General features: G+C 47.8%; 1 protein-coding gene across 1 annotated transcript; it reads right to left on the reverse strand.

Moving 5' to 3' along the window:
• Positions 1-2,588: 2,588 nt before the first annotated feature.
• syt9a (synaptotagmin IXa) lies at positions 2,589-12,741 on the reverse strand. Its single transcript, XM_029846744.1, has 7 exons — positions 12,423-12,741; positions 8,330-8,825; positions 7,681-8,236; positions 4,861-4,981; positions 4,606-4,777; positions 3,959-4,088; positions 2,589-3,198 (listed from the first exon to the last, which is right to left on the reverse strand). The coding sequence occupies exons 1-7, from the start codon at positions 12,568-12,570 to the stop codon at positions 3,130-3,132; spliced, it is 1,692 nt and encodes a 563-aa protein (XP_029702604.1). The 5' UTR covers positions 12,571-12,741; the 3' UTR covers positions 2,589-3,129.
• Between the last annotated feature and the right edge of the window lie 1,489 nt (positions 12,742-14,230).

Genomic DNA, 14,230 nt, shown 5'->3' on the forward strand with positions numbered 1-14,230 from the left:
CTCCTCGTAACCATCAGCCTGAGTGGATCACAGCTTTGCAGCCAACCGGTAATGTGTCATACACTGCACCCACTAACACGACCTTAACAAGCAACCCACACAGCCCCTCCCCCACCCCTTCCTTTTCTCCAGGATGATATTCCATCATGACTCCCAGCGTGAGGAATAATGCGGGGAACGGAAAACGGACAAGGTTGTGGCCATTAAGTGGATGGTAACTGAAGTCTGCGCTCCGAAGTGGCGGCGCCATCTGAGACCCTTGACACTCACACTGAGGAGGCTGGCATTATTCATCTGGAGGCCCACAACATCAAACGTGCTATAGATAGCAGCCTGGATTCCAGAGGCAGATGAAACAGGGCTATGGAGCAGTCAAACACTTTATTCCCTTTGCTTTGTGGCATAAATATTGAATGTGAGGACCCGATCGCGGGAAAAGGAGCCATCCTCAGCGCTTCCTTTCTAACAGTGCTAATGTGCTAGGATGCTACTGTTCCCACCAATCGGAGGATTACAGGAATGTCCTTGCTGCTACTCTGGTGGTGACTCCTGTGTATTTGGTTCTGGGTGTGTTAAATGAGGTTCTGCACGATGTACAGGGCAGATATACAGAGCGGGGGCAGGAATGCTAACGTTCCTGAGCTGGAACGAGGTTAATCACTTTGACTGTAGAGAAAAAATCCAACCGGATCCTAATTGTCAACGCAAATTGGATCACGGCTCTTTCCATTGTCAGAAAACACAAAATTAAACATTGCACTTCGCTGGAGATCACTGTAGAGGTGAAGAAGGAGATCACTGTGGAGATTAAGCAGATCACTGAGGAGATGAAGCAGGAGATCACTGTGGAGATGAAGCAGATCACTGTGGAGGTGAAGCAGGAGATCACTGTGGAGATGAAGCAGATCACTGTGGAGGTGAAGCAGGAGATCACTGTGGAGATGAAGCAGATCACTGTGGAGGATGAAGCAGGAGATCACTGTGGAGATGAAGCAGATCACTGAGGAGGTGAAGCAGGAGATCACTGTGGAGATGAAGCAGGAGATCATCCTCAGTTATCTAGACGTGGACCGATGGAAGCAGGAGATCCCCTCTAGAGAAGCCCCTCTGCAGCGAAACCGTCTTTATTCAGGACTGTGAAGTGTTTCCTGATTCTCTGCTGAAGAGTTTCAGTAAATCAGGCTTCAGAACCGTCCAGAAACGGTCTGTGGTGAGATGCTCATAGAGGAGAAGCTTCAGAGGATAATTGTATCGTGTAGAACTTCATTAACAGTCGACTCTGCTGACGGTTGCCCGGTTGCACCTGTTGACTCTTCCTCCAAAGGAACTCACAATTGTGGGGTTTCGTAAGGTTCTACTGTCTTTGCTCTGCGAATCGTCGAGCCGCCCCAATGACACGAGTGCACGGAACAATTTGCCTGTTTCTTGGGGACATTGATGTGTTGCTGGCACGACTAGTGCAAATCTAATTGGAACATATCTGTAATGAGGAAATAGCCATGCATAACATCAACAGACAGACCTAGCACGAGTCCTCCTGCTGATTGTGTGTCAGATAAACTGTGCATCATGTTCAGGCAAAGATAGCACAGATTAAAATGATGAAGCATGAAATTGGCCACATATCTGCAGAGGGAACGTCGGATCCGGCTCTTTATCAGCTTCAGCTCCCCCCGTTTTGCCCTCTGATCTTCGCTCGGTTGTTAGAAAGCAAATCAGCCGCCGCTGATTCGGTGTTTCTGGTTAAAGGAAAATGCTCCATTCACTGATGTTGGATCCTGTTGAGTGGATGAAGAAGAAAACTCTTTTTCTAGTGTCCTGCACCTTTCGCTGTTGCACGGAGATGCTAAAGTGTGTGACATCTGGATGAGTTTAGTACGTAATGAAAGACTTTTTACTGTACGTGCACAGCAGGGTGCAGCTGACGCCAAACACAAGACAAACAACAGCAGGAGCCCAGCTGGGAGCTTCAGTCAGAACTGGAGCTGCTGCCTGGAAGTAGTGTGTTCTACGGGCAAACGTAAAGTGTCGGGGGAAAACGGCTAATTGCCCAATTTATTTCATGTCTGAGGCAGTTCTGGGTCTCCTCAAAAGTCGGTAGAAAGTAGTAGTATTAATTAATGATGACCCAGTCTGTCCAATTACCTTCCGCAGGTCTGCTAAATGAAGCCTAATATCCCGATCGAACACTTATTTACCGTGAGCGTGTCAACGGGCTCGGCAGCCCGGACCTCTGTGATTCCCACCTCTGTTGACCTCTGACCCACATTAGTCCTTCTGTTTGGGAATAACGGCCGGCCTCAGAGAGGAGCCATAAACGGTGCTGTGCATTGATGGACTGCTTCCATCCCTTCTCTCTAAACTGCCTTCCCATCGCTGCTAATTGGCCACGTTTCCCTCCTGAGTGGTGCCTGTAGGATTCCTGATCTGCTTACACAAGCACTCTTTCTCCTACAAACTGTCCCAGCTGCCTTTTCTAAAACACTCATCTCAAGCCCGGATTGGACTCATCTGCTATAAAAGAAACCCACTTTCATGTAAATTACAGTTATGGATCCAGTAGGAAAAGCAAGTCCAGAACTCCACGGATGAGGTCGAATCCGTTTATTGATCACATTTAACATACTTACAGATATTTTCTTCAAAAAGGAAACTTCACTGCACGCCAGCAGACAGAACAACACGCCATCCCGAGTATAGAACCACAAAGAAACAAACCAACGAGGAGCAGATATCCCACCAAACCATCATGCACCAAGTCACCACCAAAGGAAAAACAAAACTATGGCAGTTCAACTGGCTGGAAATACGAGACTCACGTCATCAAAACGAGTAACAACACTATGTAAAAAACAGGAGAAACGCGGGAGCACCGGAGACCCAAAATGTCTGCATGCCCCTGTTGTTATTTCTTAGAAGGACCTCCTAAAAAAGTAAACATCCAGCGTTGCTGCCATTCAACATGCATCCGGCCGAGCGGTTCTCACGCCGCTCTCGCTTCTCTTCCTTAGCTTTATTTTCCTCATTACGCTATTCCGGCACGTGCGCCGCGCCCGGCATGGCTGCTGTCCGAGGCCGTGGCCGAGGCGTCAGCTGACTGGCTCTGGTGATCCTGGCTGCTGCTGGAGGCTACGGGGAGGGAGGGGTCTTCAGAGAGTTGCAGGATCCTCCCTGGCTGCTACCTGCAGTCCCCTGATACTGCAAAAGAGAGGAGACGGAAACGTTGCTCCAGCGGCTTCCAGCAACGACACAAGGAGACGCAAACACCTTCTCAGTTAGTGAGAACCCTGAAACCAGGGTCTGTTCTGGAGAACCCAGAGGGCACCCACACAGATGGAGGCTCTGGACAGGAACACCCTGGAAAGCAGGTGTCTGCTGTCTTCAGCTTTTATTTTAGATCTGTCGCTCGCCGCGTCTCGGTGCTTTACAGGAACAGGCCTTTTATCCCATACTGTATCCCATAATAAGGGGGGGGGGGGGGGGGGGGTGCACAGGTCAGAGATGGTGCCCTCCAGCTCCTCAGTCTCTCAGCTTTATCTGCATCTGCAACCCCCCAAAGGGATGTCGTTGTGCATTTCACACATGTGATGTGTGAGGATTAATCACATTTAATCTTGTAATGGTACTAAATGTATGACGTCATGAGTGAAGAAGGGTCGACCCGCAGCTGCACCATTTATGGCGATTTTCCAACGGCGGCTCTGTGCTGTCCAGACTTGCAGTAACGTTCCACTCGGAGCTGAGGACAAATCCTTCAGCACCTCTAGCAGTAATAACACAGTGCTGTTAGCGCTGAATGCTAATGAAGCCAGCATGCTTTAATGGCTGAGCTGTGATAATCACTTTCTTTTTTTTAAATCCTGGAGTCTGCAGCTAATCGTTGGTGGAAGAGCTGCAAACCTTCTGACCGATGGTCCAGAGTTCGACGCTCATAAACAGGAGGCCCAACTCGACTCACCTCAACCAGAGGATGCCAGTGGGCCACGGGTTTGCGTGGATAGGTGAGCATCTCGTTCCAGTGCTTTCGGCCCAGGGTGTCGGCGTCGTTGCCGACACGACACACTCCGATGACCTCATTATGGCCCACGCTGCGGGGGCAGGAGAAGATGTGCTGTCAGCCGCTGCTTCACTGTCGAGGTAAAGATCTAACCAAGAGTACCCAGGGTAGTTTTCTCGGTCAACTCCAGCTGACAGAGAAAACTACCTTGGATAACGATGACCTGGATGATTGAGAATCTACACAGACATGTAAGAGTCACTGTTCAATGGTTTAGAAGAGATGGTTAATGATTGGATGTTTTCTGTAGACCTGCATCTAAGATGTTCACATGCTGTAGTTTACCTGCTGTCACATGACCTGCTGTAGTTTAGCTGCTGTCACCTGACCTGCTGTAGTTTACCTGCTGTCACATGACCTGCTGTAGTTTAGCTGCTGTCACCTGACCTGCTGTAGTTTACCTGCTGTCACATGACCTGCTGTAGTTTACCTGCTGTCACCTGACCTGCTGTAGTTTAGCTGCTGACTCAAATGCATCCTGGGGAAATTTGACCTGGTGGAAAATACTATGTAGCGTTCTTCTTCTTCCTTTTTAAAAAAGGTCTTACCGATCATAGTCCATCACTGCAATCAAAAGGCTGATCTGCTCTATGTTTTCTGGAGGGACGTCAAAGACAATGGCCTCATTATAGACGGGATTCAGAGTGTTTCTTTTCGTGGACGTCTTCCTCTTCTTTAGCCTCCGTCCTTCACACATGAGTGAAACCTTCACATATGGATCTACACCAGCAGAAGAAGACAAAAAGCAAGAGGCTCAGTTTCATTAAGGACACCAGCAGATTATGAACTTTCTCTTTATTTACCCGATGCTCCTGTGATGTCCATGGCCTTGAGATTGCGAGCCTTTATCATGGTAATAGTCAATCTACCCGCAGTAGGAAGGTAACAGAGAGAAAACATCAAATCACCGAGGTCCACGTTATCCTGAAAAACAACACAAATCACATTTACATTTGTTCTTTTTTAACTTTCCTCTAATGCTATTTATTGCATCTTTCAATTAGCGCTATAGTGCTTAAGTAAATGATAATAGTATCACTGATGCCAGAGTCCCATTATGACGTTAATTAGAGGCCTGCTGAGCTGCTCTGCAGAAGAAACATGTAAAAAATAAAAATTCTAAAGGAAAGAATTGTTGTTGTAGTCATAGTTTTGAGCTTTTTTTAAATTACTCTGCTGCTATTTGAGGGTAGAAAACTCATTTCAAGGAAATAAATGGTTATACTATATCGTTTCATGCTTTACTTCATTAGTGGCACCAAATAAATCGCTTGTGTGCAACATAGTTTTACCAGACATCCGAACCTTTTCAGGACATTTAAGGAACAAAAAGAGCTGCATCCATGTGCTCAAGCAGTGTTTCAGCCCTCTAACTGCACAGTGAGCCTCTGCAAATATAAGCCGAAATGATGCTTTTAATTCAAGATCGTCATCGTCATCACCACAACAGCTAAATGTTGCTTTCTTTCTTCCTTCTTTCACACTCAGCAGAGCCGAACACATTAGTGAGTAAATGCAACCCTCCGTCACCCTGTTTTAATTAAAGCTTCCCACATTTCACCCAGAAAGGAGGCTTCTGTTCACTTATCACCTCCTCTCCAAAATAACTCGAGCAACAAAGTGTGAAGTGTGGAAGCATCAAATTGTGCCAACAACGGCTCCTCCGGTGGACCGCACTGTTGACTGAACCACCGGTCGTTAGAATCAGGGCCGATTCTGCACAGTCACCATGGAGGGTCCGTAAAATCATGCCAACACAACATGGATAAGAATCAGCCTGATTAATCGCAGCATTACTGAGATGAATAAATAACCTGAAATGTATTTTTCTGTTCTCTTGACTGGATTCCTGCGGGAAATTAGTGCTCAGCAAGTGATGTGTTCACACTCACATCTGGCAGAATTCAGGGCCTCTCTGCATAAATATAGAGCCTTATAGACACTAAATACAGTAAATAAAACATCAATTCCTCTCAAACAGATTTAACTGTTTTAAAATTCCTTTAAAACATTTAAATAGATGGAGTCTGCACTCCCACCCTCCTTTGAAATGAGTCTTGAAAGACTCTGACCCATTCACAAGTGCAAATATTAGGAACTGGAACTGCTGCCGGTTGATAATATCTCCTCCAACAAGCATTCATGATTCATGAATTATGATATAAGGACTCTTTTTACATTTACCAATTACATGTTCAAACAGCCACAGTTGCTTGTTTCCATTTATTCACATGTGGAATTAAAGAGGATCTATGGCTGCAAAGTGAACATGGGGGTGAAAATAAATGAATCTAAAACATGTTTTGGTGCTCGTTCACCTGAAACAGCCTTGTTTCACTCTCAGAGAACCCTCTGTGATCTTGACAAGGGCTTTTGGAGAACATGAATATGAATTCCAGCATATATCTGCTCAGGTTCACACAATTGAAATGTCTTCAAAGTGTCGGGACCGTGACACAGTGGTGGTTAAAACACGGAACGACAAAAGCTTTTAAGATAAGTACAAATGTCAGCTCGCTCCTGCACAAAGGATCTAACAGCAGGAGAATACGCTGAACATGAAACATGCTGAAATATGCGTGTACTTGCTCAACCATTTGGTGTGGTAGCCATCGTGCACAGCGCAGGATCGTGACCTCCATGACATTACAGAGCGCAGGACTCCGCCTCCATGTGCAGATGCAAAGTTCATTGTTTCAGGTTGCTTCATTTTAATGGCTTCAGTACTGGTCCCAGTACACAGGATGTTGGAGTAGCTGTGTAGCCACTTTCCCATGGCTCCTTATGGTTCTACTGGATGGATGGATGGATGGATGGATGGATGGATGGATGGATGATGGATGGATGGATGGATGGATGGATGGATGGATGGATGGATGGATGATGGATGGATGGATGGATGGATGGATGGATGGATGGATGGATGGATGGATGGATGGATGGATGGATGGATGGATGGATGGATAGATAGATAGATAGATAGATAGATAGATAGATAGATAGATAGATAGATAGATAGATAGATAGATAGATAGATAGATAGATGGATAGATAGATAGATAGATAGATAGATAGATAGATAGATTTTCACAGCTTGCTTTGGTCTATATTTAGCAGGTATTGACGGATGAGCCGGTAAAGCAGCCTCACACAAGGCTCATTAAAATGGCTGCAGTGCAGACGAGTCATTAGCATAGCCGGTGTGCTGAGAGATGGAGCTGGACAAACCTGGTCCCTGGTGGCGCTTATTACTTTCAGCAGGGACACAGAAACGCAGCTGTCTCCTCACGGTTCCATACCCACAATGAAGTGTGATCATTATCAAAATGTGCTCGGAGTTATGGAACACACTTGGCTAACCACCTTTTTCTCCCTGTAAAAGCAGCAAGTCACCCCTGCGTGGGTGCAGCTCATTCACTGCACAGACATGGAGCCCACCTGGGCAAAGTGTAATTGTGGTTTTCCTATTTTAGTATTTAGCTTCTAATGACTCCCTGAAAATGTATTGCAGTTGGATGAGCTCTCACACAAAAGCTTGTCAATAAAGCAACCTCCAGAGGTCCATTATGGGGTGTCCAACTGTATCTAGGAGGACAGGACATCCGTTCAGAAGGTTGGCTCACCGTGGAGATGTACTGGATGTCCCGACACAGTTTTGTCTCCCTCGGGAAATCTGCCAGATCCAGGAAGTTGTCCACGACCACTTGGCCGATGATGTCGTGGCGTGAAAAGCGGTCGAAGTCGTAGACGCTGAAGTGCAGCTTTCGTGTAGGTAGCTCAGAGTACGCCACGGGGAACAGGAAGACCTCGTCAAACACGGGGTTCAGCGTCTTGCGGTGCACCTTCGTCTGGTGCTTCGTCATGCGGTCAGGCAGCAGGTAGATCTTCACGTATGGGTCAGAGGTACCGGAAAAGTCCTTGGCTGGGAGGTCCTCTGCCTTGTGGATCTTAACGATTAACTGTTCCAGGTCACAGTCAAACTTGAGGATAAAGTGGAGCCATCCACAGCCCCCACCCCTGCGGCCACCCTCTTCTCCCTCCAGGGAGCGCTGTTTGTAGAGCTCAGGTTTGAGACGGCCCAGGCCCAGGCCCATTCCGGTGAGGGAGTCCTGTCTTTGGAACTGAGCCACGTTGAAGTCAGGGTTGGACAGGTTCATGTGTCTGCGAATGGACCCCTGCCTGTGGGCAGAAGAAACCAAGAACATCCATCATCTGTCAACATTTGTTCATCTAAAGAAGTGATGGTCAAGAAACAAACAATTCTCTACTCACCCCATCTCTGACATCGAGTGGCCAGACGGCGGGGGCTCGGTGGTCTGCCTCTGCATACGAGGGGTGGTGTGAACTCCGTTCTCTTGGGCTTTGCTCTGGGCATCCAGCGGAATGTCTGGAGACGTGTGACTGATCTTCATGGCTGCCTCTGGTGCGGCCAGGACCACAGGTGGTGGGGACATTGGCGTGACTGGAGCTTCCACCGAGACCACAGACGCCATCGGAGTGGGCTCTCTGGCCATGGAGCACTGCGACAAGTCACGGGGGTCGTGTGCAGGGGGGTCCACGGCCGTGTATACTGGCTGCTCGGCGGCGAGTTGTGAGGACAGGGGGCTCATCGTGGGGTTGAGATGCCCCTGTGCCTCCTTGGTGGTGGGAGAAAGCCCTCGCTCCCTCCATGGTATCCAGCAGAGCTTCCAGGAGACGAAGAGCGAGACCCCGAACAGAGCCAAGCCGCAGGCGGTCACAACCAGCGACAGCAGACTGACGGAAACATCTGAAAAGGCAACGAGAGAAACAGAAATGAAAGTGCTGCAAATTTCTATTTGTTTCCAAAATGGAATTACGTCTGAAGAGAAAAGAAAACCTTGGTGTATTCAAAGAGTGGAATTAGCTTTGTGCAAGCTATTCCCCTTTTCTTTTCCTCAACGAGATTAATTAGGATTAACTGCATTATTTAATTATCTTCCTCAGCCTTGTAGCAGCATCCCAGACCGATTATTCACCAGGCCCAATTCTGAAGTCCTCAGTTGATGAGTGAGGAAAAGTGTGTCGGACCTGGAGCAGGTGGCTCCTGCTGTTCAAATTCACTCTCTGTAAAATACACAAACTGTAATTCATGATGAAATGTGTCGTTCATCACAGGAAACGTGCACAACAGCAGGATGCGCCTGTCGTCGTATTTGATTAATACCATGTCAAAATGTTGAAATGTGCTCAATCATCATCTACTCAAAAATGCTCGAATCTTAATCAGTCTGAAAATCTCCGATGTTCCCACGATGCCATTCACAGCTGATCTTGTAATTGAGTTTTAATGAAGCGACAAAAGACTGGAGATTAATCGTTACGGTATCGTTACGGTATCGCGATCGATGTCTCCAAATGAGCGATGCGGTGTCCACTTGATTGTAATTAACGCGTGCCTTCATGACCCACGGGCAGTTGTGTCACTGAGCTGTGGCAGCGGAACACACAAAAACACCATGAGGAGCAGGCGGGTCGGCAGATTAGGGTTCGGCTAAAGATGAGGCTAGTACGTAGCGAGATAAGGTGCTTTTTTATGGCCAAAGACGGCTGTTAAATATTCTGTAACTATTGACATGATTCCCTTGGTTGCTGCATCTTTGAAATAGCAACAATGGGGAATTTCCGGCTTATTTCCTGGCTGGATATTCTGCTGCATCCACACGATAAAGACCGCCGCCGTTTATGAGTTACTGTGCCACGTTCGCTGTTTTAATATTTAATAGCTGGCCTGTTTCATGATGGTGTGTTTGTATCGATGTTGCATGTGATTGTAGGAATCTATAGGTGTTAGTGGGATGGTTCCAGTGTGCATTGTGCAGCGTATACAGCAGAGGTCCAGAACAAGTCAGGGAGAGAAGGAACACTGGCCAAGGTGGAGGAACACAGCCGAACTGCACCTGCATGCGTGCATGTGACCATACTGTTCATGCCCCATAGATAATTCAAGGAGGGCAGACTGCAAGATCAGCGGTGCAGGAGGCCACACCTGAAGTCAGCCTGCAGCAGCCTGTCAAACAGCCTGCCAGATGTTCCAGCTCAGGCTCAGAACCATTCTGCTGGGGTGAGTTCTACTCACTCCCAGCAACTTTTCAAAGTCAGAATCTTGCTTTCCTTGTCTCCATCATTCTGTGGAAGCCTGCTGACAGTTTTGGGACTGTCTTCCTGCCTCTGATACTTTTGTCTGGTTTATTGGAGTATCTAAATAGATATTTTTGAGGATATCTTAAAACCCCGTGTCCTACACACCCACGCTGTAATCCCTCCATCTCCGGCGCTGGACAAGCCTCACGGCCAGTGATACGGACATGGGGCCAGTTTAGGTCCAGAGTTTGATTCATATTCATTTGCATTAACTTGGTCAAGAGTGAATTAGACAGTAATAAATGAAATGAAATTCATTAATAATCCCTATTTAAACAAGTTATAAGACTGGCAACTTCAGTAAACATGACACTGCTCAGGTGTTAATACATTTGCTTTAGCATAAACAGAGGAAAAAACCTGCAATCTGCACTCATTCAATCAGTCAGTCATCAACAAAGGCAGAGTTCATGAAATGACAGCGAGCATCTGTACAGTCCGATCAATAATTCCACAGTCGGACTGGAAGGGCTTGAATTTCCATTTCTATTAACATAAACAATATTCCTGGGTTCATGTGAGCAATGAAAACCAGCCCTAAGAATAGTCCTGCCTGTTTTATTTCACCTATGTTCCAAATCGAGCCGCATCACGACCGAGTCCGTGTGGGCGATGTCGTGAGACCTCACACAGGAACTCAGACAAACCGTCCCTTCTGTGCTCAGCAGTCCAGCAGGAACGCACCACGCAGGAACGCAGGGGCTCGCCATCTGAGTCCACGGTGGGCTCGGTGGGCCGCCGCCAGAGCTGCTGTTGGCGCTCGGCAACTTCATCGCGGCAAAGAGTGTGAACCCATTTTACAGTGTAGAACCTAAAGAGGTGTGGGAGTGTAGGAGGCGGGCCGGTGCTGAAAAAGCAGCATCTGAAACTTCTACTTGCTGGCAACTTCTCACCTTAATCGTCCAAATAAATCTGAAATTTGAGAGAATAAAACTGCCTCACTGCAGCATCAAGAAGCTTCACTTTCAGACTTTGGACATTGGACTCCATCCTACTGAGTGTCTTAATAGAGAACCTTTAACAATGACGGGCAAGAATCAGAAGCTACACACCTAAAGTTGCTAACCCAACAGACCGAGCAGCACAGCCGTGCGCTAGCATTTAATTACTGTCATCATTGAGTGGAGAGAACATGCACGATGCTTCAGGTGTAATCTATTACGTCTCCTTTTCTGCACAGTTATGTCCTTTTGCCAAAAGCTCCATATACCAGAAGGTTAACTATACAGCAGTTTGAATCAGTACAAAGGAATGGAGAAACTAGGGATCTATCTGGATGGACTTGTGACAGCTGACAACTAGTAATCTCCATTATATGAGATCTTCAACCTGCCATTATGGCTTTCTAAGGCCCCTTTGGAAATCCAATTTCACCTTCCACGGCCTCTCCTGCCCTCATATAGGTCGGCCTCTCCAGGTTAGTGTGCGCGCATCACCTGCGTGCGTTCTGCTCCCTTTAACAGCTGTGAAACTGATGAGCAGCGTCATATATGATGGAGAGAGAAGAGAAGAGACGCTCGGGGAACAGCAGGAGGAGGGAAATGTTGGAGCAGAGAGGCGCAGAGTGGGCCAGCGAAAGTGTGGAGAATGATGATGGATGATCATGCAAACTACTGGAGGCAGCATGAATGGAGCGTGTGGAGGACTGCAGCTCGCGCTGAACGAGCCGCTTCACTTTAGCCCACTCCCCTTTTCTCTGCTTTACACACAGCCACGCACGCACACACGATTCAGATGGTCTGATAAAGTGGGTTAACCTGGGTTTTCATAACGATCCGTGGGCACACACCACCGGCCTGGATTCGGTTTGTTCTCTTTGCTTCTTAAATAAATCCCCTCCTCCTCTCCCGTGTGGGATTTCCTCTGCGTGCACCAGTTTAATAAAACAAGGACCTAATGTGCAAAAAAAAACTTGGTGGGGAAAAGTAAAAGTGTACTGGTGGATATGCAAAACGAACCGAACCGGTCTGAAACGCCGTGTCGGCATCTGCGAATCAACTTTATTAACACGACGCGTTTGGTGTAAACGAGACTCCCGGGAGGCTGTGGTGGAAAAGGGTGTGTAGAGTAGAGAACCGTTGTGATGTGCGTCTTAAATCAGTGTTTTAGGAGCCAGGTGAAACCACGAGATCGTTGATAAAGCGCCGTCACGGAAGCCACATGCTCACTTCAATTAAATGAGGCGAGCGCACGGTTTTCTCACCTGAATCCGAGTATCGTGGCCTGGCGAGGTCTCGGAAATGGTAGATAAAATCCAGGCAGTGTTCGTTCTGCACTTCCCCCTTCGAGCAAAGATCGGACAGGAGTTCAAGCGCCTTTTGACAAATCTCGTCATCTCTGTCTCCAGGCATTTCCCATCAGCATCCTTATAAATGGAGGGTCTCTTCGGCACCACCACCAGCACCCCGCACCGCTCCGCCCGTCGCACTGGCACCTCTTCCACGCTGCTCGGCACAGCACGGCTCCCGGATTCAACCACGCATCCGGCGGCACGCCTACAGACGGGGAGGAATCGGAAAAGAAGCCCGAGCCGTGCACACGCGATGAGGGAGGACGGAGTGAAAAACCGCTTCTGCTGAGAGCCACCGGTTGAATTCGCGCACCGTCGCCGTGCGCTGTCCGAGGTGCTGAATTGTGAGCGTGTGCGCGCTGCGGGGCAGAACCAGCGGTTCCCGCCGCTCTTCTCATACAGTATCTTCACGCCTTGTGGCAGTAAAACGCTCCGGAGAGGCGCAGCAGCGTTTTAATCCGCACAGAAGAAGCTGTAGAGTCTTACTACCTGTAGCCAACACCAATCACTTCCCCACTGTGACGAGCCTGGTGTGGTTCTGTGCGACCAATCAGAGCCTGATGTGCGTCTTCTTTGCACTGTGAGAACATCATTTCCCCTATACAGTATACGAAGAGCCAGTCATGGATTTGTGCGGGAACTGACCAATTTAAACCAATGGAGTGGATTTCCTGTCCCTCCCTGCAGATCCAAGCCATCCCGTCATTGTATATAACCATCAGATGATGGTTGGTCCTGCCATCCATGCAACTAATTAGGTTTTAGATATGCAGAAAGGGGGGGGGGGGGTTACAAATGTTATTACCTTTTGGAACGCGATCATAATGGGCGTATCTTTATTCCATATGTCAGCCCAGCGAATCAGTGTTGGCAGAAGTATAAACAGCCCATTTCTCCTTCATTAAAGCGATTGACGGGGCCAACGAGTGTCTGAGGGAAACCTCTTGTCTAAGGATTTAAAGTTATTTCCAGATGCTTCCAGACGGCCTCAACTGAACTTCTTCTCGTTTTTCTTCCTCTTTTCCCTGCACAGCTACTGGTAGCAGCTGAGTGGTGGGACGTCACGTCGAGTCGGTCCTTTTCCTGATTACTCTGTGGAGGACAGAGCGCCCAGCGGTTTTGGACGCCAGCCCCCCGCGGGTGTCCTCCGAAGGCTCTGTCCCAGCTTTAGAACGCACTCAGCCATCTCTGTTAAAACGAATTCACATCGTTGAGCGGTTGGAGAGGCGGCACTCCAGTAGGGACACGTGTGAGACAAATGTGTGTTTGTGAGGTTTGCATCGCATGTACGCCGTAATAAGATGGCTTTCTTGGTCTCCATGGCAACTGTGTATTCTCCACTCATATATTTTTTAACTCTTATTTGGTCCACTACTCTTTTCTCAGCCGCCTGCATCTTCTGCTCTTCACCCCTCCTCGCTTTGCATTTATTTTCTCGCCTTGCTTTCACTGCAGGAGGTGCCCATCTTGCGTTTCCACCCTACAGCTGCTGTATATACTATACTATACTATACTATACTATACTATACTATACTATACTATACTATACATTTCTGCTGTTGCCTTTTCAGCAGCGATAATGGGCCGATGCGAAGGACATGGCTTTGGTGACACAGCTGAGACTTCACTTCCTGAATAGACACAATGATCAGCCTGGTCAAGTGAGATGAAGTGCTGATCCAATTCTAACGAAGGTAATTGAAGAAGTGGGAGCACAGGAA

The sequence above is a fragment of the Takifugu rubripes genome, chromosome 13 (genome assembly GCF_901000725.2).
Source record: "Takifugu rubripes chromosome 13, fTakRub1.2, whole genome shotgun sequence".
NCBI classification, from domain to species: domain Eukaryota; kingdom Metazoa; phylum Chordata; class Actinopteri; order Tetraodontiformes; family Tetraodontidae; genus Takifugu; species Takifugu rubripes.

Coding starts and splice junctions, on each gene's coding strand:
- syt9a (XM_029846744.1), bottom strand. CDS start 12,570: ATGCCTGGAGACAGAGATGACGAGATTTGTCAAAAGGCGCTTGAACTC. Junction 4,089..4,605: donor GCAGTGATGGACTATGATCG/GTAAGACCTTTT, acceptor CTGCCCCCGCAG/CGTGGGCCATAATGAGGTCA. Junction 3,199..3,958: donor ACTGGCATCCTCTGGTTGAG/GTGAGTCGAGTT, acceptor TCTCTTTTGCAG/TATCAGGGGACTGCAGGTAG.